The sequence below is a fragment of the Phalacrocorax carbo genome, chromosome 7, assembly GCF_963921805.1.
Source record: "Phalacrocorax carbo chromosome 7, bPhaCar2.1, whole genome shotgun sequence".
Classification (NCBI taxonomy): domain Eukaryota; kingdom Metazoa; phylum Chordata; class Aves; order Suliformes; family Phalacrocoracidae; genus Phalacrocorax; species Phalacrocorax carbo.
The window spans coordinates 1,863,219-1,890,110 of NC_087519.1; the positions used below are offsets into that span (position 1 = coordinate 1,863,219).

At 48.5% G+C, this 26,892-nt stretch overlaps 1 protein-coding gene and 1 long non-coding RNA gene across 4 annotated transcripts in view; one reads left to right on the forward strand and one right to left on the reverse strand.

Annotated features, from left to right (window-relative positions):
- Positions 1 to 3,615, reverse strand: part of LOC135314253 (uncharacterized) — a 32,957-nt gene extending 29,342 nt beyond the window's left edge. For both annotated transcript variants that reach the window (XR_010373690.1, XR_010373689.1), the window contains exons 1-2: positions 2,546 to 3,615; positions 2,192 to 2,266 (exon numbers count right to left, since the gene is read on the reverse strand). This is a non-coding gene — a long non-coding RNA (uncharacterized LOC135314253). The remainder of the gene's footprint in view (positions 1 to 2,191; positions 2,267 to 2,545) is intronic.
- Positions 3,616 to 4,018: 403 nt separating this feature from the next.
- ANP32A (acidic nuclear phosphoprotein 32 family member A) lies at positions 4,019 to 26,892 on the forward strand. Of its 2 annotated transcripts, none has more exons than XM_064456018.1 (8): positions 4,019 to 4,219; positions 20,058 to 20,207; positions 20,364 to 20,486; positions 21,970 to 22,168; positions 22,375 to 22,473; positions 24,043 to 24,140; positions 25,175 to 25,235; positions 25,443 to 26,892. In XM_064456018.1, exons 1-8 carry the CDS (start codon positions 4,166 to 4,168, stop codon positions 25,502 to 25,504), a joined length of 846 nt encoding a protein of 281 aa, XP_064312088.1. In that variant the 5' UTR covers positions 4,019 to 4,165; the 3' UTR covers positions 25,505 to 26,892. The 2 variants fall into 2 exon arrangements, with proteins under 2 accessions (XP_064312088.1, XP_064312089.1); XM_064456019.1 differs by lacking the exon at positions 4,019 to 4,219 and adding an exon at positions 5,365 to 5,397.

Here is a 26,892-nt window from a genome sequence, read left to right on the forward strand (position 1 = left end):
ACTTGAAACGCTGCTAGAAAACAGCCTGTTGTGACCCAAGCGTGGAGTATCTGCAAGTAGTTAATGCAGAAACCAACAGGATTCACTCATATGCCAGAGCAATTATACACCGATCCCAGAAGTGAGGACTGAAAAACATATTGTTTTGAACTGGCCCAACTCCCTCCAAGGGCCAATTGCGTTTAAAAATCGAGCAAGTAACAGCAGACAAGAACCCTTCCGGGTTTAGACTCAACTGCTCCGTTTACACCTTGCTAACCACTACTGGGAGAGATTTAAACAAGTGAGCGACAGACAGAAGGCACAGCACCGACATCCAAGCCTCTTAAAACAGCAGTAAGCTCCAGAAGCTTATTCATCCGACGTCTCAAGCTCTTCTTCTTTTTTTCTTATTCTACCTACAGCGCTCCCCTATTGATTTTCAGGGTCTCAAAGCGTAAATTTGCATTGTCAGAAAAACTTATATAGCTTCCCAATGCTCATTTTTGTCCCTTTCCCCAGAATTCCTGGATACCAGCAATCAATACTGGTCTAAATTCCCCTTAATGACCAACAACTCCAGCTATGCTGGGGGTGGGGAAGTTGAGGGTGGGAAGAGGGACAATTTAAGGACAGAACTTTCTCTTTCCAGTTACCATATCTACATACACAGAAACGACTGAAGAAGATATTACACAAAACATGAAGGAATGCATTGTCTAGATGCAGCAGGGACAAACAAGATACCAGCAGATCTACAAAGGAGCATTATAAGCCTCAAAAAAACCCCAAACAACCCACCACAAAAAGCCACCCAACCCAATCAGCAGCTCATTTCAGCAACCGCTCAGCTACCCAGCAACTTTACAGACACAGAACACAGTAGGATTTCATGCATGATGCATATGCTTAATGTATAGGAGACCTTCATATGAAACTTGCATCATGTAAGGCTGCAGTATTCGTGTTTAAAAAAAAAAAAGAAATAAAACACAGAACCGTCCATAATGAAGTACAAACTGTGGATGAAATCACCCAGTTGGCCAAACTGCAGTTACATTAGAGAGCTTCTAAGGCTAGATCAGAAAAGACCTGACAGACAATCACATAGAAGTGCATGAAAACCTAGCTCAGCCTCAGCAATAACTGAAAAGTTTCTATAGCGAGTGTTTTTAGTGTTTTAGATTGTGACACATGGTCAGCTTCAACATGCAAGCCTGCATTTAGAATCTCCTTTTTGTATGGTTAACCACAGGTTACTTTGAACAACAAAGAAACTGGACAAATACGTGAACCACATACAAACATATAAAAAAACCCATCAAACATTACAGCGATTACTCACAATATTAACTTCTTTGTACTTGAACTTTAAAAGTCAGAACATACAGATAAGAACAGGGAATATTTTCATCTTCCAAGGGGAGACTGGCCAGGGATCCTACAGAGCAGCTTCCCACCATCATAAGCAGGGCTCAGACCCCTTTTGCCGCTCCGCTCTGTTAAAGGCTCCGACAAGACGGGATTCCACATGCTGTGTCAGTACACAATCTTTCTAATCAAGGACAGCTATAACAGATAGTTGACAGCTTTACTCACAGAAATGCATAATAAAACTTCCCCAACTAAGACTTCATTGAAATACAACAGTTCCTTCCGCTATCACAAAGGGAACAAAACTGGATCCTCAGTTTAAATAGCATCACCATATTAATTTTTAAAGCCAATTTACTTTTTTTCATATCCTAAAAGTATTAGCCAGTCCAGTGACCAGATTTTTTTATTGCTGTTTAAAAAAAGCTGCACTCTGCAAAGACGTTATTTAAAATTTATTTACCGTTGTGACAGGATGCTTAGATATTTGGCCCGTGGAACACTTCCATTCATTCTTAGTTCTCCAAACACTTCTCAAGACTTCTCAAACCCTTGCAACACACGTGGCATGCACATGAACGGGGCATGGGGAAACCAACAGGTTTAAACATTTAATTTTGGTTTTGAGTAAGTTTCCCCCAATAGTTTGGAGGGGGGACATTTTACACAACTTTACATAATTAGAACACGCAGCACATTCTTTTTCCTTAGTTTTCTCAGAAGAAAAAAAGTATCTCTGTATTCTCCGAAACTTTTTTGTTTAAATATTACATTGGTTTAGTTAATACTTAGAGACACTTTGTTTCCATGATAAAAGTTCTTTTCCAAAGGTCTTCACCTGTGCCACGAAAACCAATTCCAGACCAAACCTTCCTCTGTGAAGCCTCGGCCTGGGGGCCACATTTGTTCACACCTGTAAAGGAGAATTTAAAACAGAGCTAAAGTAAAATTCACCCTGATCCTGAAGTACTAAACGCTCTGAAAAGTTTATATTCTAAAACTACTGCAGTAACTTCTGTCACGTTGAAAGCAGTGCCACGGAACAATAAAGGAGTTGTGCATGCCACAGGCAAAACTGAAATCCAACAGCTCTAACAGCTAAATCATAATGAGGCCTTAAACCATCCCAAAAATATTAACCTGTTGCAGAATGCTAGCGGCACCTTACTAAGGTAAAAGTTAGACTTTTTACCTTAAGCTGGATCCAGCGTGACCTTTCTCTCAGCTCGCACGCTCTCAGAACGGGTGCTCAAGCTGTCAACCGCATTCATTACAGTTTATCCGCAGATGACACAGGTAAAAGTATCGCCATCCCGCACTGCAAAATATTTTTAAGACAGACAGGCTTCTAGCAATTCTCATCTTTTTGTTGATACTGAACATCAAACGTTCCAAACAGCTCTGAGGGGTGTTTACAGCCCTCCTTGCACAGCCACCTGAGGCGAAGGCAAGGTGAACTAGCGCACCGAAACCCCGGTGACTCCGCACGAAGGGGCAAGCGGGAACCTCACCAGGCGAACGGAGCACGTTTTACCCACCTTCTGCTACGCCCAGCGAAAACGGCCCCCTACGTTTGACAAAACCAGTCACAAATGCACCAGGACAAGCAAGCGCGGGGCTTCGCCGCTGTCGAACGCCAGTGGATCCGATACCTGACGCACAGAGCGAGCCCTGCCAGGACATCGCATCGCCTGCGCCTCGTTTCACACGTCCCCCTGGCAAAGGGTACAGGAGAATATCCCTCCCGTTGGCACCACAGGCCCTGCCCCACCACTTCATCCAACAGCTGGACGTGACTACCAAGCAGGAGCAGGCTTCGGAGACACCGCAAGCCGCCTGCTGACACGTTCGGAGCAGCTACACGCACCTCCAAGGCAGATTTCCAGAGATGGAAACGACCGACCCGGGATTCCTTTCCACAAGCAACGCCTCCCCCGCCCAGAGCCCCCTCACCCGAAGGCGGGGGGGACGGGCGAACACCCCGAGCGGTGGCACCCCGCGCTGCCCAAGCGCCCCCGCCGCCGGGGACAAGCGGCTCCGACACCCCCCGCTCTCTCGTGCCGCGGGGACCCGGCTCGGGGCGGCCAGGACCCGCCGAAGCCCCCCGGTAGAGCGGGACGGCCCGGCGCGGCCTCGCCTCCTCCCGCCTCCCGCCGCCGCTGAGGAGATGGTCGCCCCTCCCCGCGCGCCGGCCCGCCCGCCTCGCGCTCTCCCCGCCCCGGGCCCGCGCGCCATTCCTCGCGCTCCCTCCGCCGCCCCGCTCCGCACCTTTCCTTCCTTCCCTCCCTCCTGGCTGCGCGCCCCACGCCCGGGCGGCTCCGGCCCTGAGCGCCGCTCCCCGCCCCGCCGGCCTCAGCGCCTCCCCCAGGAGCCGGCAAGGCGGAGGGGGAGCGGAGCGGGGAGGGGAAGCGGGCGCCGGAGCGCGCCCCGTCCCCGCCGCCGAGCCGCCGCCGCTCCTTCCCCATCAGCCACCAGCACGGACTGATCCTCCGCTCCCAGCCGGGCTATCCCCCTGGCCGGCTTCGCCGCTCCCCTATTGGTTTCCACATCCCCTTCCACGCCCCTATTGGCTCCGGCCTCGCGTCGCGGCGACGCGGTTGGCGGGGAGGGCCGTCAATCATCTCGGAGCCCCCGGGAGCGCCCGCCTCCGCAGTTATCAGGTTAGTGTTCGCCGCGGTGCTGGGGCTGGGGATTCCGAGCGGAGCTGGTTGAGCCCTCAAAGTCCCTCCCGGCGCTGGCTTTGGGGGGACCCCGTCGGTGTCACCGCAGGAGCCGAGCCGGGGACAGCGAGCGACTCCCGCCAGCCACGGACATGGACATGAAGAAAAGGATCCACTTAGAGCTGCGGAACAGGACGCCCTCAGATGTAAGCAATGCAAAAAAAAAAAAATAAAAATCCATCGCACGTTTTTTTTTTTTTTAATATTTTTTTAGGGGAAGGGGGTGCATCCCGACCCCGCGGGGCTCGGGGAGGGGTGGGGGGGAGCAGCGGGGTGGGGGGGGGCGGCGGGGCCGCTGCTGCCCTTGAGGTGCTTACCTGTGTGTGTATGCGGCCGTGCACCCCAATTTTTTTTTTTGGGGGGGGGGTGCCCGAAGGCGCTCGCGTTATGGTCTAGGAGAGGGGTGGGGGGGTGGGGGAAAAACCCCCTCCCCCTCCAAAAAAAAAAACTAGAGGTTTGCTCCTGACTCTGCCGGTGTGCGATGCCTCGGAGGGGGCTCGCCGTGCATTAAATAAAAATAAGTTGGTGCTCCTCTGTCGGCGTGTTTAGTTCGCAAATATTTGTACTGGGTGCTGGGCAGGGAGAGGCAGACAGGGACTGCGAGGGAGTTGCGAATGGTTTAGTTTAAAGTGCGTCTTCATTTCTTTGCAGTGATCAGGCAAGAGAGACTGGGGAGCCATATTTGTAACTTTGTAGTCCTCATGAACGCGCCCTTTCTCTCTCTCTCTCTCTCTCCCCCTCTCCAGATGCTGAGAAGATAAAAAGAAAAGAATTTTTTAAACCAATGCTTAGCGTTTTGGGGGGCGATCGGGTTATCGCCGGCGGTAGCGCGAGCGGTGAATTAAAAAAAAAAATAATAATTGCAAGAAATAAATGCACTCTCCACCCCCTCCATCCCCACACACGCACAAAAAGGCTGGATGTGTGTGTGCGGGTGCGTGTTTTTCTCTCCCCCCCCCCGCCTCTCTCTTATCCCCCGGGGCCGGACTTCAGGTTGTTGTTCCGCGTCTGGCGGAATAAACGAGAGGGAGAGAAAAACTTTGTCAGGACAAAAAAAAAAAAATACTTAAAAAGCCCTTAAGAAAAAAAAAATATGTATTTATTTAAAACACCCTAAAAGAGTGGGTGGTGGTGGTGGCGGCGGCGGCGGCGGCGGGGGGCAGGCGGGGCCCCCAACGCGCCCCGGCGGGGCGCGAACTCGGGGCGCAGCGAGGCCGAGGGCAGCGCGGCGGGGAAGCCCCCTCCCCTTCCTCCCTCCTCCTCCTCCTCCTCCCCGCCCCGCCATCCCCCGCCAGGCCCTTGCATAATGGCCGGGGAGGCCAAGGTGTGCCCCGGCCCCGCCGCCGAAGGGGGAAGAAGGAAGGAAAGGGGGGGAACGTACCTCTCCGGAGGGGAGGGCGGAGGCGAGGCGGCGGGACGGCGGCCGCCTGGTTTTGCGGTGGCCGAGCGCGGTGTCCGAGGGACAAAGGCGGGCAGGTCGATGTAACCTGCTCTTTAAAGTTTAAAAACTCCTGGGCGAGGAGGAGGAGGAGGAGGAGGAAGGAGGAGGGTGTGTGGAGGAGGGCTCCCGCCGCCGCCGCGGCACACGCCACCGGCGGGCGGTGAGGCGAGGCGCGGGCCCGCCGGGCTCGTTGTTGGGGCGCGAGGGGCACCGTGAGGCGAGCGGGGCCGGCGGCCGAATGGCCCCCGCCGAGCCGCCGCCACACCGCAACTAGGACGCGGCGCCATTTTTTTTCCTCCCCCTCTCTTTCCCCCCCGCTCCTTCCTCCCTCCTCCTCCTCCTCCTCAGCTGCGGCGGAGGGAACCGTGAGGGGAGCCCCGCCGCCCCGCTCCGCCCGCCCGTTCCCGCTCTGGCAATGCCGGGGGGTAGCGGCGGTGTGTGGAAGTGCGACATGAGGCGTTGGCGGAGGGGGCCCTTCCCGCCGGCACTGCGGCGGCGGGGCCGGGCGGCGGCGGCGGGGCGCCCGGGCGCCCTCTCCGACATGACTGCCAGCCGCCGGGGCTGCCATTTTGTCGCCGCCGTCGCCGAGCGCGGGGCGGGAGGAGGCTCGCGACGACCGCGGCGGGACGAGCCAGGAGGGTAAAAAGGCGCCGTCCTCTCCCCCACCCCCACCCCTTTTATTCTTGTTATTTTAAATTATTTTTATTTAATCCCGCTGTGGGGCGGTTGGAGGCTGCCCTCCCGCCCCCGGCCTGCCGCGGGGACCGGGCCCCCCCCCCGGGCGGGAGCGGGGGGCTGGGATCCCGCCTTCCTCCAGGGCAGGGCCCTGCGGGAACGCAGCTCTCTGCTCTTGGGGCTCCTTTTTATTTTTTTATTATTATTATTTTTTGCCTTTTTCCCCACTGCTTTTGGTCGATTTGCCCATCACACTCACTGCTGGAGGCGTATTCACCATTTTAAACACAGACCCACGGTTTAAATACGTGATCCAAAGTGCGTTAGGTGTAAACTGGACTTGTTTTTTTCCCCTCCACGCTTGGATTTTCTTCAGTTTTTCTCCCTTCTGGCTCACGCCAAAGAAAGTTGAGAGCTCTGCTCTGGTGGGGTTTCACCGTTCCTCAGTAACTCAGAAATCTAGAGCAGTTTGTTGGTAAAATACGGTTTATTTAACCTGTCGCTTTTTCTTTTTACCTGCTAGCCTTTAACTCTGTCCCCGAGTTACGTGTATCAGCCCTCCCAAGGCAGCAAAGGTGATCACCTCCGTTTTAAAGCCAAATCTTTCCGCTTTCATACAAAGCAGAGAATTTGGGAATGCCATTCTGTTTAGAGTCCGCTTTGTAAAGCCGCCGGTGACAGATGTGCGCACGTGCTTTTGTGTCGTGGAGAGCTAAGTGTGCGGTTTGAAGTCTGTTTCTCTAAAATACCTATTAAAATAAAGTTCAGCTGAATCGAGCTAGTGCTTTAGCTAAAATACTTGGAACTGGGGTTTAGAAGCGATTCTAATGCCGATGTCATTTATTTATGGATTTCAGTAAGTCATTAGGTGTGAACAGGATGGTTCTGCGAATTGTTTTCGTTAGTCTCTGCTTCCAAATATAGGCTGTATTTCTCCTCCTGTGGGGGACCACTGTTTTCAAACTTTTGAGTGAAACATAAATAAATTTTGGTGAAAGTAACCATGAATGTACTTGTTTTGGAGCTTCTGCCCAATATGTGCGTAAGTTTTGTGGTACATCTTAATATATCCTGTTATCAGACCGTACAGGATGAAAACTTCTTGTAAATCAAAGTTAGATAATAGGTTGTTGATAAGGTGATGTGGTTCCTTCTGAGCTTGTATTAATACTTTACAGCTTGATCTGCCCGATACGGTTCTTGTGTAGAATACTGAGCCAGCTACTTCAGGCTGTTAAGTCATATAATCCTGTAAGGTTACACGTCAACTAATAAAACATGATATAAATGTCCTGAAGTAGACTGTATAGGAGCTATTTCTTCCTTTTCTTCCTTACCCTCTTTGGTTGCTTTTCCCCTCCATTTCTATATGAATTCAGTGTTGGTGAGAGGTCTGGGGGTTTTAGTGCTTGAAATTTGTTTTTTTTTTTCTGTGCGTTGTACAGCCAGAGTTGAGCTTGCACGTTTATTTTCTGCCCAGATATTTCAATTTTTATCCCATTCTATTTAATGGTCACTTAAGGTAGCGCACTTGCCGAAGCCTTTGTCACATTGCTTATCTTATCAACATGGTTTTCTACTATAATTAACTGCCTGCTAGATATTGGCCAGGTACAGTTATTTTATGTGGGTTTCCTCTAGAGCCCTTAGCCGGTAGTGGTGACTGCTGACCTCGCAGAGCGGGGCTCGCCTGGGCACGTTTGTGGGCGTTCTTGTTCGATTCCCATCGTACGCTCATTAGTAAAACGCAAAGACTGTGAAACAAGCTGGGTACTGGGGCTCTCCTCAGCCGTGCGATGCAGAGGTAGGTTTTTGAAACCGTGCACAAAACTCACCTTCTCTGGTTTAGCACTGCCACGCCGGTTAGTTTAGTCTGAGGATTTAGTGCTTTATCAGCTCACAGTTGCGGCAGTGATAAAGCACTGACTGTAACACGGAGCATTTCTTACAGTTGTTCTAACTCTCTGTTGCGCTTTAAAACTTACTTGACAATCTGATTTCTCTCTGGTTTTCCTGTAGATTTTAACACTGAAGGGAAATACGGTGCAGTCTTGTATACAATGTGTTCTTTCAAACAAAGAAAATGAATAAAAAGGCTCTTTTCCCCAAGCTAGTTCCTTGTTGTGATACTTGCGATAACAGTAGAGAGTTTAAAGTGATGCACGTGGCTTTCAAGTTCTACATTTAGAAAAATATTTTGGTCTTGGGTGCAGATACATACTTATTTTACTTTCTGCAGGCTAAACAACCTCAAAATGGGAAGGGGATGTACTCTAGTCTGGAAACAAAGTGAGATATGGCTGTACCTAGGGAGGCACGATATCAGCACGGACAAACTGTGCGGTGTGTGCAGATTAGAATGGATTTTTGCAGACTTGTATCACTTAACCACTTATGTAGCTGACAGCAGGGTGTAAATGTACAAAGAAGTAGCCGTCGTCTTCGCAAACTTCCCAAGTTTGCCTAACAGCTGGTGTTCATGGCTCTGAATTTCCAGGTGCAAACCTCTGAAATGAGCACCCTGTTAGACAGATGGATGCTCATCTTGGAGGGACCGCAGCCCCCAGAAGCCAGGCTGCAGAACAGGTGTGATGTGTGAACTGAACTTTAGACGAGTTCGCAGCAGACTGCTGGGCTGACCGGCGAAGTATTTGGCAAATTCTCTTAACCTGGACCAAGTTTTAAGCATATAAAAGGAGCTATGAACGTGGACTTGAAAAGCACTGGTATATGGATCTATGCCTAATTTTCCCATTTTTCTGTGATGCTGCTGGAAATTAGCAATGGTAGATTTATTGGTTTGGGTTTTTTTTAACCCTCAGCTCTTGAGAATTTACTTTTGACCAGCAATATGTAAAGTGCAGTCACAGTTATACAATTACCTATCTGTATGATTCAGGTGTGTGTCCAAACACTGTCTTGATAAAAACGCATTAAGAGAAATAGTGGGCGTTTAGTTGATGTAACTGTGTTGCAGTCCATCAAAAAATGCATCTCCTGAAGAAACAAGGCTTCTTTTCCTGCCCACCAGATGAAACAAGTTGTTGAAACAAGGGGATGGGCGGGAAAAAGCCGCTTAGAACAAACCTAGGGTTAAGCCTAGCTATTATAATCCATCCTTGTGGCAGGATTTGTATGTTATATATCAATAAATAGAATATACCTTTCTGTTCTAAATGTACACCAAAAACTCTGGAGTGTCTCAAGGTACCATTAATCATGTGTAGGGATTTAGAATTTACAAAATATCTTCTCTTCTGCTCTATTTAAAAGACCATACTGTCTACCTCAGTGATGCGTCTTTAAATGTATATTGAGTGGTGGCACAAGTATCACTGGCTGTTTTCTTAAATATTTACACGCCATAAGGCTGATGTTGACTGATTCTTCCCATTTTGTTTCATTCCTTCTGTGGATTACTGCCCCTGTCCTCCTGCCCATAAAGGCACAGGTTTTGGTAAGTTGGAGAGCCTGAAAACTAAGAACTGGATCTGTGAAATGTGAGTGGGTGCTACGTCTTGAGTGTTTTTTGAATGAATTAAAAGTAAAGGAAGGCTATGGGAGTAGCTCTGGTTTGCACGCCAGGATCCCAGGTACCCACGAGGATCCCAGCCCCATGTCTGGGAGGGAGCAGAACTCGCCCAGGGTGCCGGGAAGGGAGGAAGGGAGGTCCTTGCCTCGCCACCCGCCAAGGCGGGCTTGCCATTTGCAGGGCACGTGATAGCTTTCAGCAGTCTTGACTGACAAACGGCTCGGCTCAATGAACCAAACTCTCTGCATCTGCAGCAAGGTGCAAGTCTCAAGTGGGAAGAGGGAGCAGTGATGTTTTTGTTGTGCTTTGGAGTGATGGACACTTCTCAGCTATTTATGTGACACTACTGGACTTGTTCTGCATATAATTTTTTTCCCCATCTCTTCTCGTGCTCTGGTATCCTTCAGACAACGCAGCTACTAAATACATAGTCTGTATTTTCACTAGGTTACTAAAATCAGTCCTGAAGCCCTTGCACATGTAAGCATGACCTTTGAAATATTCACCCCTCACTGCCACACACCCCTCCCCTCCACATCCCCCCCAAGAAAAGAAGCCTCAGTGGTTTCCCTTTATGCCACTGCATAAAAGTTGTGCTCTCTATTGGAGCGCTCGTCTGTCCATCAGCTCAGTCCATCAAACGCTTTCCCTTCAAAGCCCTAAAAAAAGCTAGGAAAAGCTTCTCTTACAAGTATGATTTGCCAATGCATTCTACAGCAGCTGACATCTTCAGAGACTGCTTTCCATATTAAATATGCAGCTCTTGAAATTAGTCTTAATTTAAATGCAGTGTTTCTTTTTTATGCATGTCTCCGCATCAGTCCTTTGTTGCTGAGGGCAATTCGGAGCGCTTGCGACTGAACAAACTGAGCGGTTCAGCTAAACGCTTAAAATCTCCAGCTGAAGAATTTTCAAATTAAAGGTGAAGTCTTATGCTTTGCTTCTGTTTTATTTAATAATAGCTGGCAGTGAATGAAAAGCACTGTGGATGTGGTATCGGGCCCTCTGGCTCTCAAATAGAGAGAAACGGAGACGTGGAGCTGAAGTGACCCGCACGAAGTCACCCACCCCAGGCAGGAGCAGAGCGAGGTGCTCTGCCAGTTTGGGATACCATCAGTAGAGAGGGGAGAAGCAAGCAACGTTACCATGAATATTAAAAAGCATTTAATGCATCATCAAGCAATTTAATCACTTAAATGTTTGAAACAGTCTGCCTAAAGAAGTATTTGGAGTTTTTGCAGTTATGCTGCTAACAGTAGAAACCAAAACAAAAACCAGCTATATGCTTTTGAATGAAACAGCTTTCCGTGTCCCCAAAGCGTGTTCTCGATTTATTAATTAGTGTGTTGCTTATGCATATGGCTGTACGGACCCTTGTAAATGTGTGAAAGTGTATTTATGTGACTCATGGGGTTACTTGGTTGGGGGGGGGGGGGTTTACTGAGAAAGACAACAGTAGATTATTCTTTCTGGAAGTTTTTTAGGGCTGGTGATGCCTCGTAATTAGATACGAGTGTAAGATGTAGTCAGAATTGCCAAGACTCTTCAACCTTCTGCCACTGAGGTATTTCACTTGGACCTTTAGTTTCTCACAGAACAGAGCGAAGGGACATAAAATTAGTTGGAGCCATATGTGTTGCTCTCGGAGTTTATAGCTATGCTGTGTAAAATATTAGAGGGTAAAAAAAAGTAAATGTATTGATACTGAGCCAGATTTTTTTTCTGAGCTCTGCAAGCAGCCTTAAGCTGTCTCTGAACACAGAGCAGCTTTGATTTAGGGGGAAAAAAAAAAGCCCACAACAAAACCCACCACACAATAACCACCAAACAGACAAAACTCCCAAAATCTCCCTTCTTTCCTCCCCTGCTCCTTCCCTTTTTCTGGGGTAGGGGTGATGCAAGGTGCCCCGTACATGCAGAGCAGCCAGCAAAAGGAAGACGCTAACTGTGCTCATCCTTGTGGGAGTTAATGCCACCAGAGCCCAGCTCAAGGGGAGTTTAAAAGGTGGATTTAAACTGCTATTTTACTGCATCGCTTTGAACCTGGGGACAGCGATTTAACAAGGTGCTTGAGCAAAGACCGTGACATGCCTGGGGAGATGCCATGTTGTCACTGGATTGCTCTTGGTTCCTAGGCAAACATTTTCATGCTGTTCCTTGGTTGCTCCCTCGTCCGGAGTGAATTTGGTTTTCACCTCTCCTCCCCTGGTCGTTTGTCACGGGTTCGGTACTATGTTGATGGGACTTTGCTGCTTCCAGCTCCATCCCTCCCCAGGCGCTCTTCTCAAGCGTGCTGGATGGTGGAGGTTTGAGAACTGTGCGGAACCACAATCCAGAAGGTATTCCAGCTCAGAAAATATTCCAAGTTTCTTCATCTCGTGATTGTTAGATCAACTAAATTAAATACAAAGCACTTGCTAGGGTATAGTTTATAAATGTGGAGTCAACCTGTAGAACTGTGGCACTGTAGTTCAGAGACAGCAGGATCGGGATCCGTGCACGTCCGTGTGTATTGGTCCTTGTAGCGAAAAATATAAGAGGCACCAAAGGTGTATCGGCACGATGCTGGAAGTTCAATTTTGGGCTTCTAAAACCTGAAGCGTTTGAAAGTATTGGTGGGAGTTTCCGAGAAAAGATGCAGAAGCGGAATTCTAATATGAAAGTTTGACAGGGTTGCGTCATTTTGAGAAACCCTAGCTGAATTTTGAGGTCCAGTAGTAGTTTCATGTTACGTTGTTGCCAGACTTTGGAGTTCCAGCTTGGCTGAACGGGTATAGATGAGGCAAAACAGAAGTGGAGCGGGTTGCCATTGAACCAGGCTGTGCTGGAAGCTGTTTTGTTCAGCAGTTGTGAATGGCTTGGTATGGACGGGGCAGATTGCAGAGTGCAGGTGGAAGCGACGCCTTTGTTCAGGTGCGGGGAACACGCCAGGGGAAATCCTGTAAACTTGAGCCTGAACTGCTCTGAAGCCCTGACAGGCGCCTGGCGTTCAGCTGCGGCGAGGCTCTGCACTTGCACCCGATGTCCGTAATGGTGGTGATGGAGCACTGCTCAAAATCCCAAGGTATGCGCATTAATCCCATCCAGTCTTTCCCAGCCGTCAGTCACAGCCTCTGCCAATACGGTTCCCAAGTACTCTGGCTGCCAGATACCTTCGCTGTATCTCAGGGGACGGGGTTTGTGTTCCGTTGCAGGTTTTTTTTTTTTGCGCAGCGTTTCTCCCTGCCCCTGGATTTGCAGATTCTCTGCCCAACGCAGTAATGACCACGGCCCCTGCAAGGTAAATGGTTGTCAGCTAACTGGGTTAAGAAATGCACTGCGAGTGAGCCAACTCTATGTATCTCATCTCAGCTACATGTAATAAAGCCTTGAAGGGGTGCGTGAAGATACAAAATCACATGTTGGGTTGGCAAGGAAAAATCTTTATCGCTGTCACCTGCAGTTGGTGTCTATGAGCTTTATCTTGGTCTGCTTTTTACTTGTGTATCTTGGGGGAGAAAAAGGATGTCAACACCATTGGAATTCTGGCTTCCCTGATAAATTTAATTCTGTTTGTGGCTAGATCCTCATCCCCCAAGCATCTCTACTGGGTGATGCCCAGAAGGAGCAGCTGAGGGTTGCCCCGCTGAAGGGGAATCCCCTGTGGCACCAAGCCAGCGCAGCCGGTGCCACGGCACCTGCTGCCTGCCCCTGCCTGCCTCCTTGCCTGTGGGCAGTGTGCCAGAGGTAGGAGGGGGCACAGCCCGAACGGGCAGCGCTCCGGCGAGCCTGGAAAGCCTCGACAGCTCTTGAGGTGCGTCTTAATTGATGTACGGCAGCCCTGAGCTGCTCTAACTTGGGCTAGAGATTATTCTGTCCTCCTCTGTCTCCTTTTGTTTCCCACCAGGAGCTGAACTTAGCATAGCCCAGCTCTGCTGTGTGTTTATATCACAGGGGGCCCTAACGTGGCTGAAGGTCTTCCTTGAACGCAGGTGGCAAATGACATGTGGTGCCATCTTAACTTTAAAAAAAAAAATAATTCAGTTCCTCAGGTTGGTTACAGTTTGGTGACCATCTTAGAGCGGAAGTTGCATCGTGGCTTTGAGCCTTCGGAGCAGCGTCAGTAGCCCGAGGTGTTAAGTAGGCTGTTCATTCAAGCATTTCTTGGCCTAGTCATGTACCAGATAGTACCTGAAATGGAAGTGTTTCACTCATTCCAGTAGTACCTTAGGGGAAGCTTGTAAAATTGAGCATGGAGAACATCATGTCCTTGCCATCACTGTGGAGCTAAGGATGAACGATGGGCTGCCTGCAAGACTTGGGCATTACCTTGAGCCTTGTCAAACCTGTGCCTTTCCCAACCAATGAGAATGTTGTGACTGTGGAGGAGTGGCTTCTTTTAAACTTTGCTGCACAAACTAGGTGGAATAGAAACCTGAGGAGATCCGTGTCTGCTCAAGGAACCCCAAATCTGTGTGAGTACAGGTCTAGGACACAGTACAAGAACTAGAAGGACACAACCCTTGGCAGTCTGGTTACAGTAGACAGGCGTGGTCATTCTTTGCTGTGGAGCAATGCAGGGCTTTGCATGGACTATGCAGGTTTCTGAGGCCAAAAGACCCCCAAAGGCAGAAAGCCAGGTGTCTGGGAGAAATGTTGGTGCATCTAGGAGAGAATAAAACTGTCTCTGCTTTCAAAAGTCATTCAGACTTTGCTTCCACTTACCACAACAGGCTTCCCTTGCTCTCCCCTTCCTTCTTTCCACAGCTCCACCCTTCTCCAAGTGAAATTTCCATTGGGTTAAGAGGTATGAAGGACTTCTCTCAATGCTGAGCTGGATCATTTATTTGGGAGCAGTGCAAGGCAGAGCTAAGACCCTCATCTTTACCTGCTGTTTTCTGATAAAAAGGCCACATAGCGGGGTATTCCTGTCCTAGGGGTACCATGTGCAACGTACACTTCAAAAGCATCTGGTCCATTGTGCTGAAAATGAGATGTTGCAGCCTTTGCTGTTCCTGCTTGTAAAGCTGACAGAATGGTATTTGTACTTGTAAATTGGCCTTTTATCTTTTAAAATTTATATTCGCAACTGTGTCCTTCTGTCACCCTGTTAAGCCTTCAGTTGCAAGCCAGGATTCAGCAACTTAGTCCCAAGTTCACAGATCTCCCTGCCCATGGGTTGTAGGCTTTCTGAAGCAGAGGCTTTGCCTTTTTACCAGTTACAATGGAAATGTAGACTAAACATTAAGGTGATAACATGTGTGACTTAATAGTTATCTGCATGTGATTATATTCTGTTGATGGTGTATGTGTTGATAACTCGAGAGTAAGGCCCTTTCAGAGGGGCAGCCTGCCCTGGGAAGGGGAGGCAGGGGAAGCTCCGCCAGGTACAGCGCAGAGCTAGTGAGTCCCAGATGTCACTTGTGACGAGTCCCGTGAAATCCAGCGGCTGCTTATGTGTTGGTTGCCTGTACATACCCTAGGAGTTGGTTGGAGTCTCGCAGTACACCCCGTGGCTATATTAAGGACACCATTTATGCGTTTGGGAACGCAGCTTAGTGCAGGAACCGTACTAGGAAACAAGAGTCCCTGGTTATCAAGCAGGCAGTAATGTGTGATGTCATGAGGAGATATAGGGGATGCAGTAATGCACAGCTAACAGCGCAGCGTGCGTTAACAGAGATGTGATGTCATGTGCTGAAAGCGTCTGGGACTATCCGAAATAGAAACCGGGATGGCCACAGGAGAACGGGTCCAAGGCACGCGGCCTGAGGAGCTTGTTGGAGAAGCAGCCATCTACTTGCTTCCGTGCGACTGCTGCAAACTAAGGACTGATAGCAGCAAACCACAGAGCAATGCTCGAGCAGAAGTACGCGGCCACCCAGGAAGCACCTGCTCGAGCAGATGGCACCCGCTGAAGGGGGCAGAGGGGCAGCAGAGCCCTGAGCCGCCCCGGGAGCGCCGAGGGCAAGGCAGAACGGCAGGCTGGGCAAGAAGCTGTACGATGTGTAATATCCCTACGCGAGCGCCGGACGGTGCCTTATCATAAATACTATCGAAGACACAGGTATGTACTACAGGAACCAACCTAGCCACCTGCTTGTTAGGTTTTCCGCTAGGCATTCACCTGCGAGTGCTTTCTTAGCTGTTCAGGTACGTACTGCGCTGTTATCTGTGATGGCCGGTTACCTGTGGCATGTTGTTCTTCCACTGTTTCTCACTAGGTAGCAGTTTTTTGGGAGAGGGAGGAAAGATAAGTACGGCTCATGTGGTCTGTCTTGTACTAGTCCTCACCTGTATTAGTACTTACTCCAATTAGTGCTTTGATTTGCCTATGCATTGTGGCGTGAACAGATTGACCCTATACAACTTCTGCAAGTTGAATCTTCCTGTCTTTGATGCAGCTAGGCGTGAATTAGCTGAGGGCCCTTATCCCCTTAGCCTATCTCTCCAAATGAGTTCAGATTGACCTCCCTAATTCTGACTGCTCGTCTACGTGTCTGTAATGTTACAGGCTCTGCAGTGTGATACAACTAAATTGGTTCAGACCAGCTGAGGCCCACTCGTCTCGCTCAGGGCCATAACAAGGGTGCTCTTCCAGGCTACTTATATCAGGCAAGGGTTTATTCTGTGTTTTGGTGACAGAGTATGAGGAAAGAAAGGTAAAAACTATAGTCTACTGTGTGCTTTCAGGGAAGTTCAGTAGATGTTTGGCGAGTGATTCAGGAGCTGGAATTTTCCTTAAAATCACAAAGACTTCTGAAAAACAAGCGAGGAATAGGTTTTTAGTCCTTCTGTCATACTTTTGTGGTAATGAGCTGTTTTAGATGGAATGTAGCTTTACTAAGGTCACCTTTCCACTTCTCCCTTTCTGTACACTGACACAGTTACGTGCTCACGAACCGTCAAGGCTGTGGTGTGCCTGGATGAGGCCCAGCATCCTCGCAAGGGGGCTATGGTTCGAGAGGAGACCTCTGTGCAGCAGCCAGTGCCTCGGAAAAGTGCCCCGATAATATCGCAGAGGGGCCTTGGAGAGCAGTGCCCTCTCCCGGGGGGCACAGCGCTGCCTCACCGGTTAGCTGCAAACCAGCAAGTCCTTAAGGAGACAAGTCAGAGTGGAAGGGGAGGGGAGTGGGATGTGCAGGCTGTGGGCAAATAGCTACAGGGGAATTTTAATAATTACACAGTTTTTATAAGCTGGTGATAGTTTTTACAGCCCATGCTGTATGGAGACAACTGGGGACGATGCAGCAGCGAGCGCACACGTGGCCGCGAAGCTGGGAGAAGCCGCACCAGCCCGGTTTGTTCTCCTTTTGCGCACATGTATTTTCTACGGGATTCTTAAATCTCTCCAGACCATAAGGCCATCTTAATTTTGACTTGAATTTTATTTTGTGGCGTCGCGTTCTTTCAGAAACGATTCGGTGCGTTAGCACGCCTCTGAGCACGTAAGCGCCGAAGTTACGTCGCTGCGGTTGCGTTGCTGGAGCGTCAGGAGCCTGTGCTCTGCCGTTTCCTAAACTCGCTCTTCGATTCCACCAAGCTTTCCACCGCTTGCAAACCTGCCCAGTTTTATTCCGTGATAGCTTACCTGTGGAGTCGTTTTGACTGTGGTTTTGCCCAGTGTCTTGGTACTGGGCACAGCAAAGAAGAGAGCGTTGCAGTTCTTTGTCAAAAGTTTTCTCAGAGGTAGAGAGGAAACAGCAGCCTTGCACTGAAAAGAGCAAACCAAAAGTAGAAGCTGGTTGGCTCTCCTACCACCATATTAAAGGGATTTTATTCCGCATCTGTGGATATTTTCAGCTCCCACCGAAATCTCCTCTCTACCCCTGAGGAAGCTTTGTCCAATTCCCTGTTTGCCTCTTCTCCGTGCTGCCCTTGGGCAGGATGAAGGGCTGTCCCACCACCTGGGGTGAGGACAGACACCGGTTCTTTCCCAGTTTAGGTGCAGCTTCACTCTGTGCCTTTGGTCGGCTGCATAGCTCAGAGCTGGAGCTGACCCTAAACTCAGCTGGCTGCTGCAGCTGCGAGCATTTTCCCTCCCCAGACTCCCTCCCGCCTCGCTTCACCTTCCTATGGGTGCTCTTGCAAGCTTCCTTTGCAAAGAGGATAAGGAAAAAAAAAAAGACCTCCAGGCTCCCCAGCCATACACCAACGTGGCGCAGCCGGCACCACGGTGCTCTCCTTTGCCCTTCGGGCTCCGAAATGTGTCTGTAGGTGGGTGCTGTCTGGGATGAGCCACCTCGCTGGCCAAGGGAGATAACAGGGCAGGCAGGGGCCTCGTGTGCTGGCGAGCAAGGACACAGATAGGGGGAAATGTCGCTGGTGCGTGCTCTGGGTTTGGGGTGGAGCGGCTTTTATTTTACTTTCTTTTTTTTCTTTGGCGGGAACTTTGTGTGTGTGTGTCAAGCAGATGACTGAGAAAACTGTATTTGCCCCCAAATTGATCTCACTGGAGGATCCTGATACTTAACTACTGTTACAGTAAGAAGATACATGTTTGCCTTTAAAATGGCTTTCCTGCTGTCCAAATTTCAAAGCAAAGAGGGTTTTTTGTAGTTCGTTTTTGGGGTTTTGCTCCCCGTGCCTCCGCCAGCAGAATAGATGTATGTGGGATCAGGAGTGTTTGACTTGATCATTGGTTTCTTCTAACGGGCCTGAAATTCTTCTGGAAGACTTCTGTGTAGTCATTCTCTATCATCATAATTCTTCTAGGAAAATCGAGGAGTCTTGGAAAATGTATTTCCTGTCTAACGCTGATCCTCCTACTCTCAATGAATCACTTGTGCTCTCGTGTTGCTTTGGGCTGACTTCCCTATTGACTTCAGTGCCTGGGATTTAATTAGAAATCTAGGGATGTTATTTGGAGCTATAAAACTACATAGGATTTGTCTCTGTGCAGCGGGATTACTGTAATAAAAAAATTAAGAAAATTAAATATTTGCATATTAACTGCCCTTGGTGTGAACTGAAGAGTCGCTTCATGTTCCTGCATACACTGCTCTTGCAGACTTGTTCTATCCCTTCCTCGCTAAAAGCAGCACCCCCTCCCTTCCCAAACCTCTAAACAAACCTCAGGCACGGGACGGGGTCTGCAGTGCACGCAGAAGGATGGGGTTTCCTGGGCATTTTATACGGGAGAAATAACCCCCAGCAAGTCTCTGCTGGTGTGAAAATGCCTGGATGTTCCCCGCATGGGTCCTTCCTCTGGAATCATAGTCCTTGGTGGCAGAGTTTCCCCTGAGTCCAGGAAAACTCACGCTGACTACTAAGGGACTTGAATCCCATAAGGCTGACCTGGCTTTGGGGTGAAAAGCAGTTTTTTTCAGGGAGGGATATATTTAGGGGCATTTTTGCATTGATGCTTTGTGTCCGTTGAAGATAGCACCTGCACGAAGAGCGGTGCTTGATTTTAAAAAAAAAAACAAAAAAAAAAACCAAACAAAAAAAAACCAACAACACAAAACCCCAAAACAAACAAAACCAAAAAAACCCAAACCCCAGTAAAACCCCGCAGCCTGTAACTTGCTGTACCCAGCCGTGGGGCTGCCCAGCCTTGGCTGTTGGGCAGGTCCTGTGCTGCTCAGGCCCATTATCTTCGTCCCTCGCTTCGAGCCTCCCTGCCGCAGCAGGGCAGGGGAGATAAGGGGTGTGCTGCAGCTATGCTCACCGAACCTCCCTGGCCAGCATCATCTGACACAGCCTTGTAATTCCCCAAGAAAGGAGTTACCTCCGTGGAGAAGATCTTCCCCTGAAGTACCACCAAGCTCCTGTAACTAGGAGCGGTGAGGGTAGACTCCAGCAAGACCTGGTTTAGGATCACCAGTGCCTGCTGTTGGGTTTTGGGAGTGTCTGAGCAGAGAGTGATCTCTTCACGCTTGAAAAGCTCGGATAAAGTTTGCACGCAGAAAGAAGCTATTTTAACCACTGATGATATGTTGTAATAGCGCACGGGTTGTATGAAGTGTCAAAGTTGTAGGTTAGTTTAAAATAGATTGGTTTCATGTTTTTCAGAATGCTTATTTCTTGTGTATACCGAGGACGAGGTTATTTCTAACAACCAAATCGGTTAGGCCAGGGTTCATGTTTTTGAACGCGTTTGCACCGTTTATAGAATAACGCAAAGGTGGGCAGTTGAAGCAAAGCCAAATATCTGCGTTTTTGAAACACTGGTAACCTGGCATGCCAGCAAAAGAAGGGATCAGACACTGAGAGCAACCTTGGGCATACTTGCCAGTTTATGGAATGCCTTTCATTTTTGCCTGGTCTGTGTCATCCTTCGCTTGTGAGGGAAATATTTATCCTCCAGATGAAGAGGAAACCGTCTTAAACGCATTTTGCATTGTTCTTTTTCCAGGTTAAAGAACTCGTTCTTGACAACTGTAGGTCATACGAAGGCAAAATCGAAGGCCTTACAGATGAGTTCGAAGAGCTGGAATTCTTAAGTACAATCAACGTAGGCTTAACCTCAGTTGCAAACTTACCAAAGTTAAACAAACTTAAGAAGGTAAATAAAATGTCCTGTTCCATATCCCCCCCCCCCGCCTTTGCACTATACTGCATGTGTGAAGTAGTTGTTTGTATAAAACCGTAATTTAGCTGGCCAAACTGCTTTGTGATACATGTTTGCACTAAAAACTCAAGACGTTTGTATGCCTTTTAGCTCGAGCTAAGCGACAACAGAATCTCAGGAGGACTGGAAGTGTTGGCAGAAAAGTGTCCAAACCTCACGCATCTAAATCTAAGCGGCAACAAAATAAAAGATCTCGGTACAATAGAACCGCTGGTAAGTTGACATGATACAGGGTCAAATCAAACCCTATTTTGTGATGAGTAGAGGCGTTTTGGCCTTGGAAAGACCGAAGCAACTTGCAGTGGAGTGTCTTCAGTGCTTATCTCTCCGGCCAGGTTGGGATGGGGCTCAGCCTGGCCCCGGGCTGTCTCGCAGCCCTGCCCCGGGGCTGTGCCGGCAGCATGAGCGGCTGCTTCCCTCTAGCGGCTGCTGCTCCGCCGCCGGGGCTGGGCTCTCCCCGCGGGCGTTCCGCGGTGGCATGGGCTCCGGCTCTGTCTCCCAGACGCTCTGCTGGAGCTGGGTGCGTTTTCCCTCAAGCGTTGGGTCTAAAATCACCAGCTTCTGCCCAGGGGTGTGGCGTGTGCTGGGGGTGGTAGGGGCCGGCTGTAGCCCCGTGTGCCTCCATGTGGGTTTGAGCACTGCAGCTGGGCAGAGGCTGCTGAGCTTCCAACTTATTCCTGCTGGTTTCCATTGCCTCCCCTGCTCACGGATATTATACTTCTCATTTCAAGCACTGAGTTCAATTTTGTCAGGTTACGATTCCAAAAAGCATCCAGGTGTCAATTCTGGTGGTGCTGTTTTCTAGTTTTTGGCTTGTGTGCCCTTTGCTCTCTAGGAATGAAGTTTTGGCTCATGCTTATTTCCCAAATACTTGCTCTTAAAACGTCTCAAGGAACGGTTTTCAGGTGAGTCCACCCTGGATCACCTTTCCCCCAGCAGAAAGGGAGAGCAGAGTAGTTAAACTCCTGGAGCAAATGGATGAGAGAGAGGATTATAGCTGCTCCCAGTTTCGGGCTTATTTCTTTCTTGATGTCACCGTTGCTCCACATGCTAAACGCCAGAAGAGAGTTATTTCATAATATTTGATACAAAACCTCAACTTCTTGTGCTTTTATTGTTAGTACTTTGAAGCGCTGTAGGCAATGCAGACCACCTCCTCCTCAAAAAAAAAAAAAAAAAAATTAAAACCAGGAATTGACTTCCAGTTCAATTTCTAAACATTTTTAATTTTTCCAAAGGCTACAGTACAATCATTAAAATTTTTAAAATTTCTCCTATTAAAATTCTTGTGTCCAAAGAAATCTTTCTTCTTCCATTGAAAGCAGTAGTTTAAATATACCCGACTGCTGGCTCCAATACCCTGCCTTGCATTTTAGGGGTAGCTGGACTATTATTTACTCTTAGCTTGGCCTCTTGCAGCATGTGTGATTTTTGCACCGTTACCTCTTTCCAAACCTCAGTCTCCTGCTTGGGAGATGCTGAATGTGGGAGAGGGCATTTTCCACTCGCGGATACCGAAGCAGCAGCGGCCGGGCACTGCAGATTTCTGCGCCCCGCCGGTTTAGCAGGCAGAGACCAAAATGACCATTTTGTCACGGGAAGCTCTCGAGCACATCAACTCTGGCTGCTGTTGTGTTCTCTTCTCCGTACAGAGTTATCGTAACACTGAACTTAAACGGCTTCTCTTTCTTTGCAGAAAAAGTTAGAAAACCTGAAGAGTCTAGATCTTTTCAATTGCGAGGTAACCAACTTGAACGATTATAGAGAAAACGTATTCAATCTCCTCCCGCAACTCACATACCTCGATGGCTACGATCGGGATGACAAAGAAGCACCGGACTCTGATGCAGAGGGCTACGTGGAGGGCTTAGACGACGAGGAGGAAGAGGAAGATGGTATGTGAATTGTGCTACTTAGTGTACGTAAGTTAAAAGATCAATATGCTGCCTAGTACATTTTGCTTCCAGCTCTGACTTGTTGGCAAGAGAAGGGTGTTCTCAGCAGCTCCTTCCTGACTGATGTAAAGGAGAAGTACCTCAGTGTCCTCTGAAGGAACGAGGGGAAAGGAGATGGGCAGGGCCTGAAAGAGCTACTTTCTCAGTCTTATCTCTAGTGAAAGATCGGGATGACAAAGAAGCACCGGACTCTGATGCAGAGGGCTACGTGGAGGGCTTAGACGACGAGGAGGAAGATGAAGATGGTATGTGAATTTGTGCTACTTGGTGTACGTAAGTTGTGAGACTGATGCGCTGCGTGGCACGTTTTGCTTCCAGCTCTGACTTGTTGGCAGGAGAAGGGCGTCCTCGGCGGCTCCTTCCGGCTCGTGTAAAGCAGAAGTACCTCGGTGTCCTCCGAAGGCCCGAGGGGGGAGGAGGTGGGCAGGGCCTGAAAGAGCTCATTTCTCAGTTCTATCTCTAGCGAAAGGTGGGGAGTGAAAGGGTGGTAGGAGAAAGGGGCCAGGAGGAGTAAGACAAGCAGTAAGGCACTGAAAGAGTTGAGGGAACAGCAAACCCCAGGGGATGAGGACGTAAGGGAGAAAAAGAGGTAAGAAAGGGTGGCATGCACGTGCTACAGTTTTCCAGGAACAGTACAGTCAGGGACGTGTGAGCAGTTGTGTAGACCCTGATGGAGAAGGGCAGGGTGGAGAACCAGACCAGGAATAGAAAAAAGTAGCTGAGTCAAGGAACTAAGTAAAGGAGCCAAGGCATTAATAGGAGTCTGCAGCTGCTCCGTGAGGACAAAATGAACTAGTTGGGATCAGACAGAAGAGAGGAGAGTGTGTGTATTGAAGTCTGCCTGGGGGCAAGCTCTGTGAAAGGCACTAACGAAGCAGCAAAGCAACTTTTTAGCGTTAGGCAACTGCACGGTGGGTCCCACTGCGCTGTAGGTGCCGTTCTGCCTCCCCAGCAGACTGCACTCGGAGGCATCAGTGTACCGGTCGGATGGGTATCCGGCTGAGTTGGGGGAATTTGCTAGACTCTTCAAACCCAGCTGCACAGCAAAAGCAGAATAGCTGGACTTGCACTTTTCCCTCGAGTGCTGAATGCGAGCTCTGGTGTGAGGGGCGAATGCTGCAGCAGTGCCTGGCAGAGCGGCGCGTTCAGCCAGGTTCAGCAGGGACACATTCTCCTCATCAGAGCACAAGTCCGGGCCTGCATTCAAATGCATGAAAAAGCTCCAAAACACCATTCCTGCAGCATGGAAAACGCTTCCTGGTTTGTTGCTTGGGCTAGTTGCAGTTAATCTCTTTCCTCTCGAAAAGAGATTGCAAACCTGTAGGACAGATTGTGTGTGACCCTTTTGCATTGCCCTGGCAGTGTAAAGGCAAGGGGTGGCCCTTGGGGAGGGTTCCAAGTGCATGGTTGGCTTGTAAGGTTCTGCTCTATCCTGGTGGGAGCAGATGGACACTTGCAGATGAAGAGCTGCAAGTGTCCTGTGGGATCAAAAATGCATATTGGTAGTGGGAAGCGGAGCAGCTGAAGCTAAAGCAGTCCCGAGGCTGCCGTGAGTTAGTGCCAAGGCCCCTGCAGCCCTAGAGCAGCTCAGACCGTGGGTGCAGCTGCCACCCTACCCTGTTGCTAGGCTAAAGAGGCGCAGGATGACATCTAGCCCTGTCTAGCAGCTGGAGGGCTGCCTTTAATTCTGTAACGCCCTTGAGCAGCGCTCGCAGTTTGCTGCTTGTGTCGCTAGGAGGTCAGATCTCAGGTGGCAGCGTTGGCAAAAAGTAAACTTTAAATGTCTGAGTGGTTAATCTTGTTTGACTGTATAGAAGAGGAGTATGATGATGATGCTCAGGTAGTAGAAGATGAAGAAGACGAGGAGGAAGAGGAGGAAGGAGAAGAGGAGGATGTGAGCGGAGAAGAGGAGGTAAGGATTTGTGCAGTTCATAAATGGGTGTGGAGTGAACGTTCTGTAACTGGGAATAGTTGGGCAAGAAACGCACGGAACGTTGGAGGCTTTTAGTACTTGAAGTGTGTGCTTGCTTTTTTCACTTGAGAAGCACCGCAGCGAGGGGCGGGTTGGCTTTGAGGCGTGCCTGTCTATGAGCCAGCTGCCATCTAGTGACCACTGACATGAAATCATTCTGTTTATTGGGCTGATGTCAAAAGTACTGTCAGGAACACCTGCAGCCCTCGTTTGTGGTGCCCTTGAAGGGCTGGGGTTACAGCCTCCGTACAGGCGAGAGGGTGGTACGTGCCTTAGTGACCCTGTGCTCTCAGGGGAAGGTTCCTCCTTGGGCACATCCCTCGTGGTTCTTCAGGGTGCTTAAATCCTTCGTGCAGTCCAGCTTCTGTGTGCAGGGCGTGCTGAGCCCGGTCACGGTCTGCTGAGACTTTGCTGTTAGCACAACCGCTGGGAACGGGGCTAAAATTTATCTGTAGGAGGCCGTATTATCTGTCCTCCGACCAAACGACCTTAGATGCTTAACTGCCGCTCCTGCACGGCTGGTCGGCTTCTTCTCAAAACCAACAGCAGCTCCTCAGGCGCTGGAGCCGCCGGTTCCTGTTTTATCTCTCCCTGCCCCTACAACGTGCGCCTTCTCCTACCGGCCAGTCATCGAGTTCTGTTAAACTCGAGACATCATAATGAAATTTGCAGCTACGTGTTGGCATGAAGTATAAAACCCTTTTCTCGCTGAAGACTTGACGCGAGAAGTGGCTGCTATGATTGCTTGTGATTTTCTGCAATGAAACTTGGGCCAGAGTCCAGTTATACTGTAGCAAAAACCGGCGCTTATATAAGTGCGTGGGAAGTGCCTGCCTTTTTGTTTGGTTTTTGTTTAAGATGCTTCAAGGACTTTCTTTCTGTTGTAAAATGCTGTTGGATATTGGCAAATTGTGGAAGGTCCCACGCTGAAATGGACTTTTTAAATCCTTCTTTTTTTTTTTTTTTAAATCCAGGAGGATGAAGAAGGCTACAACGATGGTGAGGTAGATGACGATGAAGATGAAGAAGAGCCCGGTATGGCCGTAATCCATTTTTTTTGCTAGAGATAATAATAATTTTTCAAAAAAGTAAAATACCATTTTCTAAAAAGCAGGCTCAGGTTTGTGTTCCTGCTCCTTTGATAGCAAGCCAGTTGCTGGAGTGGAAGCTTGTTGAACTTGTTCGGCGCCTCAGCAGCGTCAGGGAGCGCTCGTATAATCCACGTTGTGTTTTATTTCCTAGATGAAGAACGGGGACAGAAGAGAAAACGAGAACCTGAAGACGAAGGGGATGAAGACGACTAAACTGAATAACCTATTTTGAAAATTTCCTATTGTGATTTGACTGTTTTTACCCTGTATTTCCCCTCCCCACACCCCCAACCTTTTATTTTCTTTTTTTTTTTTTTTTTTTTTTTTTTTCTGATTGTAATGTTGCTGTGGGAACGAGAGGGAGAAGCAGACTGGGTGGGCAAGGGAATAAAATACTATTTTTACTGCCACTCCTCCTCCTATTCATTTTAAGTTGTTTTTTTTCTTTTTCTTTTCGTCCCTCTCTTAGTCCCTGTACCTGCAATAGTAAGTATAAACCAAGTGGTAATTTGTTTCTTATTATTGGAGTGGATAGTTCGACATCTTCAAAAAAAAAAAAAAAAAAAAGACAAAAAAGTAGAAGATCAGTGGACGATACCCCAAATACACATACTGCTCTGTCCTGAGACAGCCGGATAGCCTTGGTTGTTGGGATTTTTCCACCGCTGCCAGTCACTAAATACATCGTAAGCGTTTTTGGGGGATGCTGCCGATCTGGGCAGCGCGTCCCTCCACAGCAACAGGTGTGAGAATGGCATATTGATAAAGTGATTTATTTGTTGCCTGTCCGTGAATGACTGCCATTTTCAGCCAATGCTTTCCCTGCTTTTGTAGGTACCTTTTATTTTGCTGTTTGTAAATAGTGACCAAATGTTTTTGTCGGGGTTGTTTTTCTTGGTTTTTTTGGGGGGTGTTCCTTTGGATCTGGTTTGTGGGGTGAATTTGCAATCCCCTCCCTTCCCTGCCCTGCGTGTTGTGTGTTTTCCTTCGTTTGTTTTGGGGTTGGTTTGTTTTTGGTTTTGGTTTTTTGTTTTTTTTTCCTTTGGCTAGGGTATAGCCAATACACTGAAAATGGCAGGCATTTAAATATATATATAAATATATATAAAAAGTGTTCCTAATTCCTGAGTTACTAGTGAAATGAATTTGACAATTGTAATAAAAAAAATGTTTCAACCCTTTTAAATAAGGTGTGTACTATTTTGGTCTGTAATATATAACACCTAGTCAATTTTAAGTGATGAGAAACTACTTCCACTTGTGCTATATACTTTGAAAATTTTTACAAACCTAAATACAGGAGGCAGTTCAGCATGTAGGGTAGGAGGTTTCTTTTCATACACTCAAGCACGAGATACTAATACAAAATTGTATTTTCTTACCTAGTGGAAGTCAGTAAAATGACTGAAAATACCTAGTGAATGTACAGTTTTACTTTCATATCCCTCTTTAAAATAGCTCTAGAAGTGACTTGTATTTCCTAGTCAATATTTCATCTGTATAAATACATTTGCAACAGTTTTTTTTTTTCCCAGAAGAGCCAAACTTTGAGTTTTATGTCTGTTTGTCATTGATGAATTTCAATAAATCTTTTTATACAA

Bases quoted from the DNA above. Each gene is read 5' to 3' on its own strand.
- ANP32A (XM_064456018.1), top strand. From the start codon at position 4,166: ATGGACATGAAGAAAAGGATCCACTTAGAGCTGCGGAACAGGACGCCC. The intron at 4,220-20,057 runs GTAAGCAATGCA...TTCTTTTTCCAG, and splicing joins GGAACAGGACGCCCTCAGAT to GTTAAAGAACTCGTTCTTGA. The intron at 25,236-25,442 runs GTATGGCCGTAA...TTTATTTCCTAG, and splicing joins TGAAGATGAAGAAGAGCCCG to ATGAAGAACGGGGACAGAAG.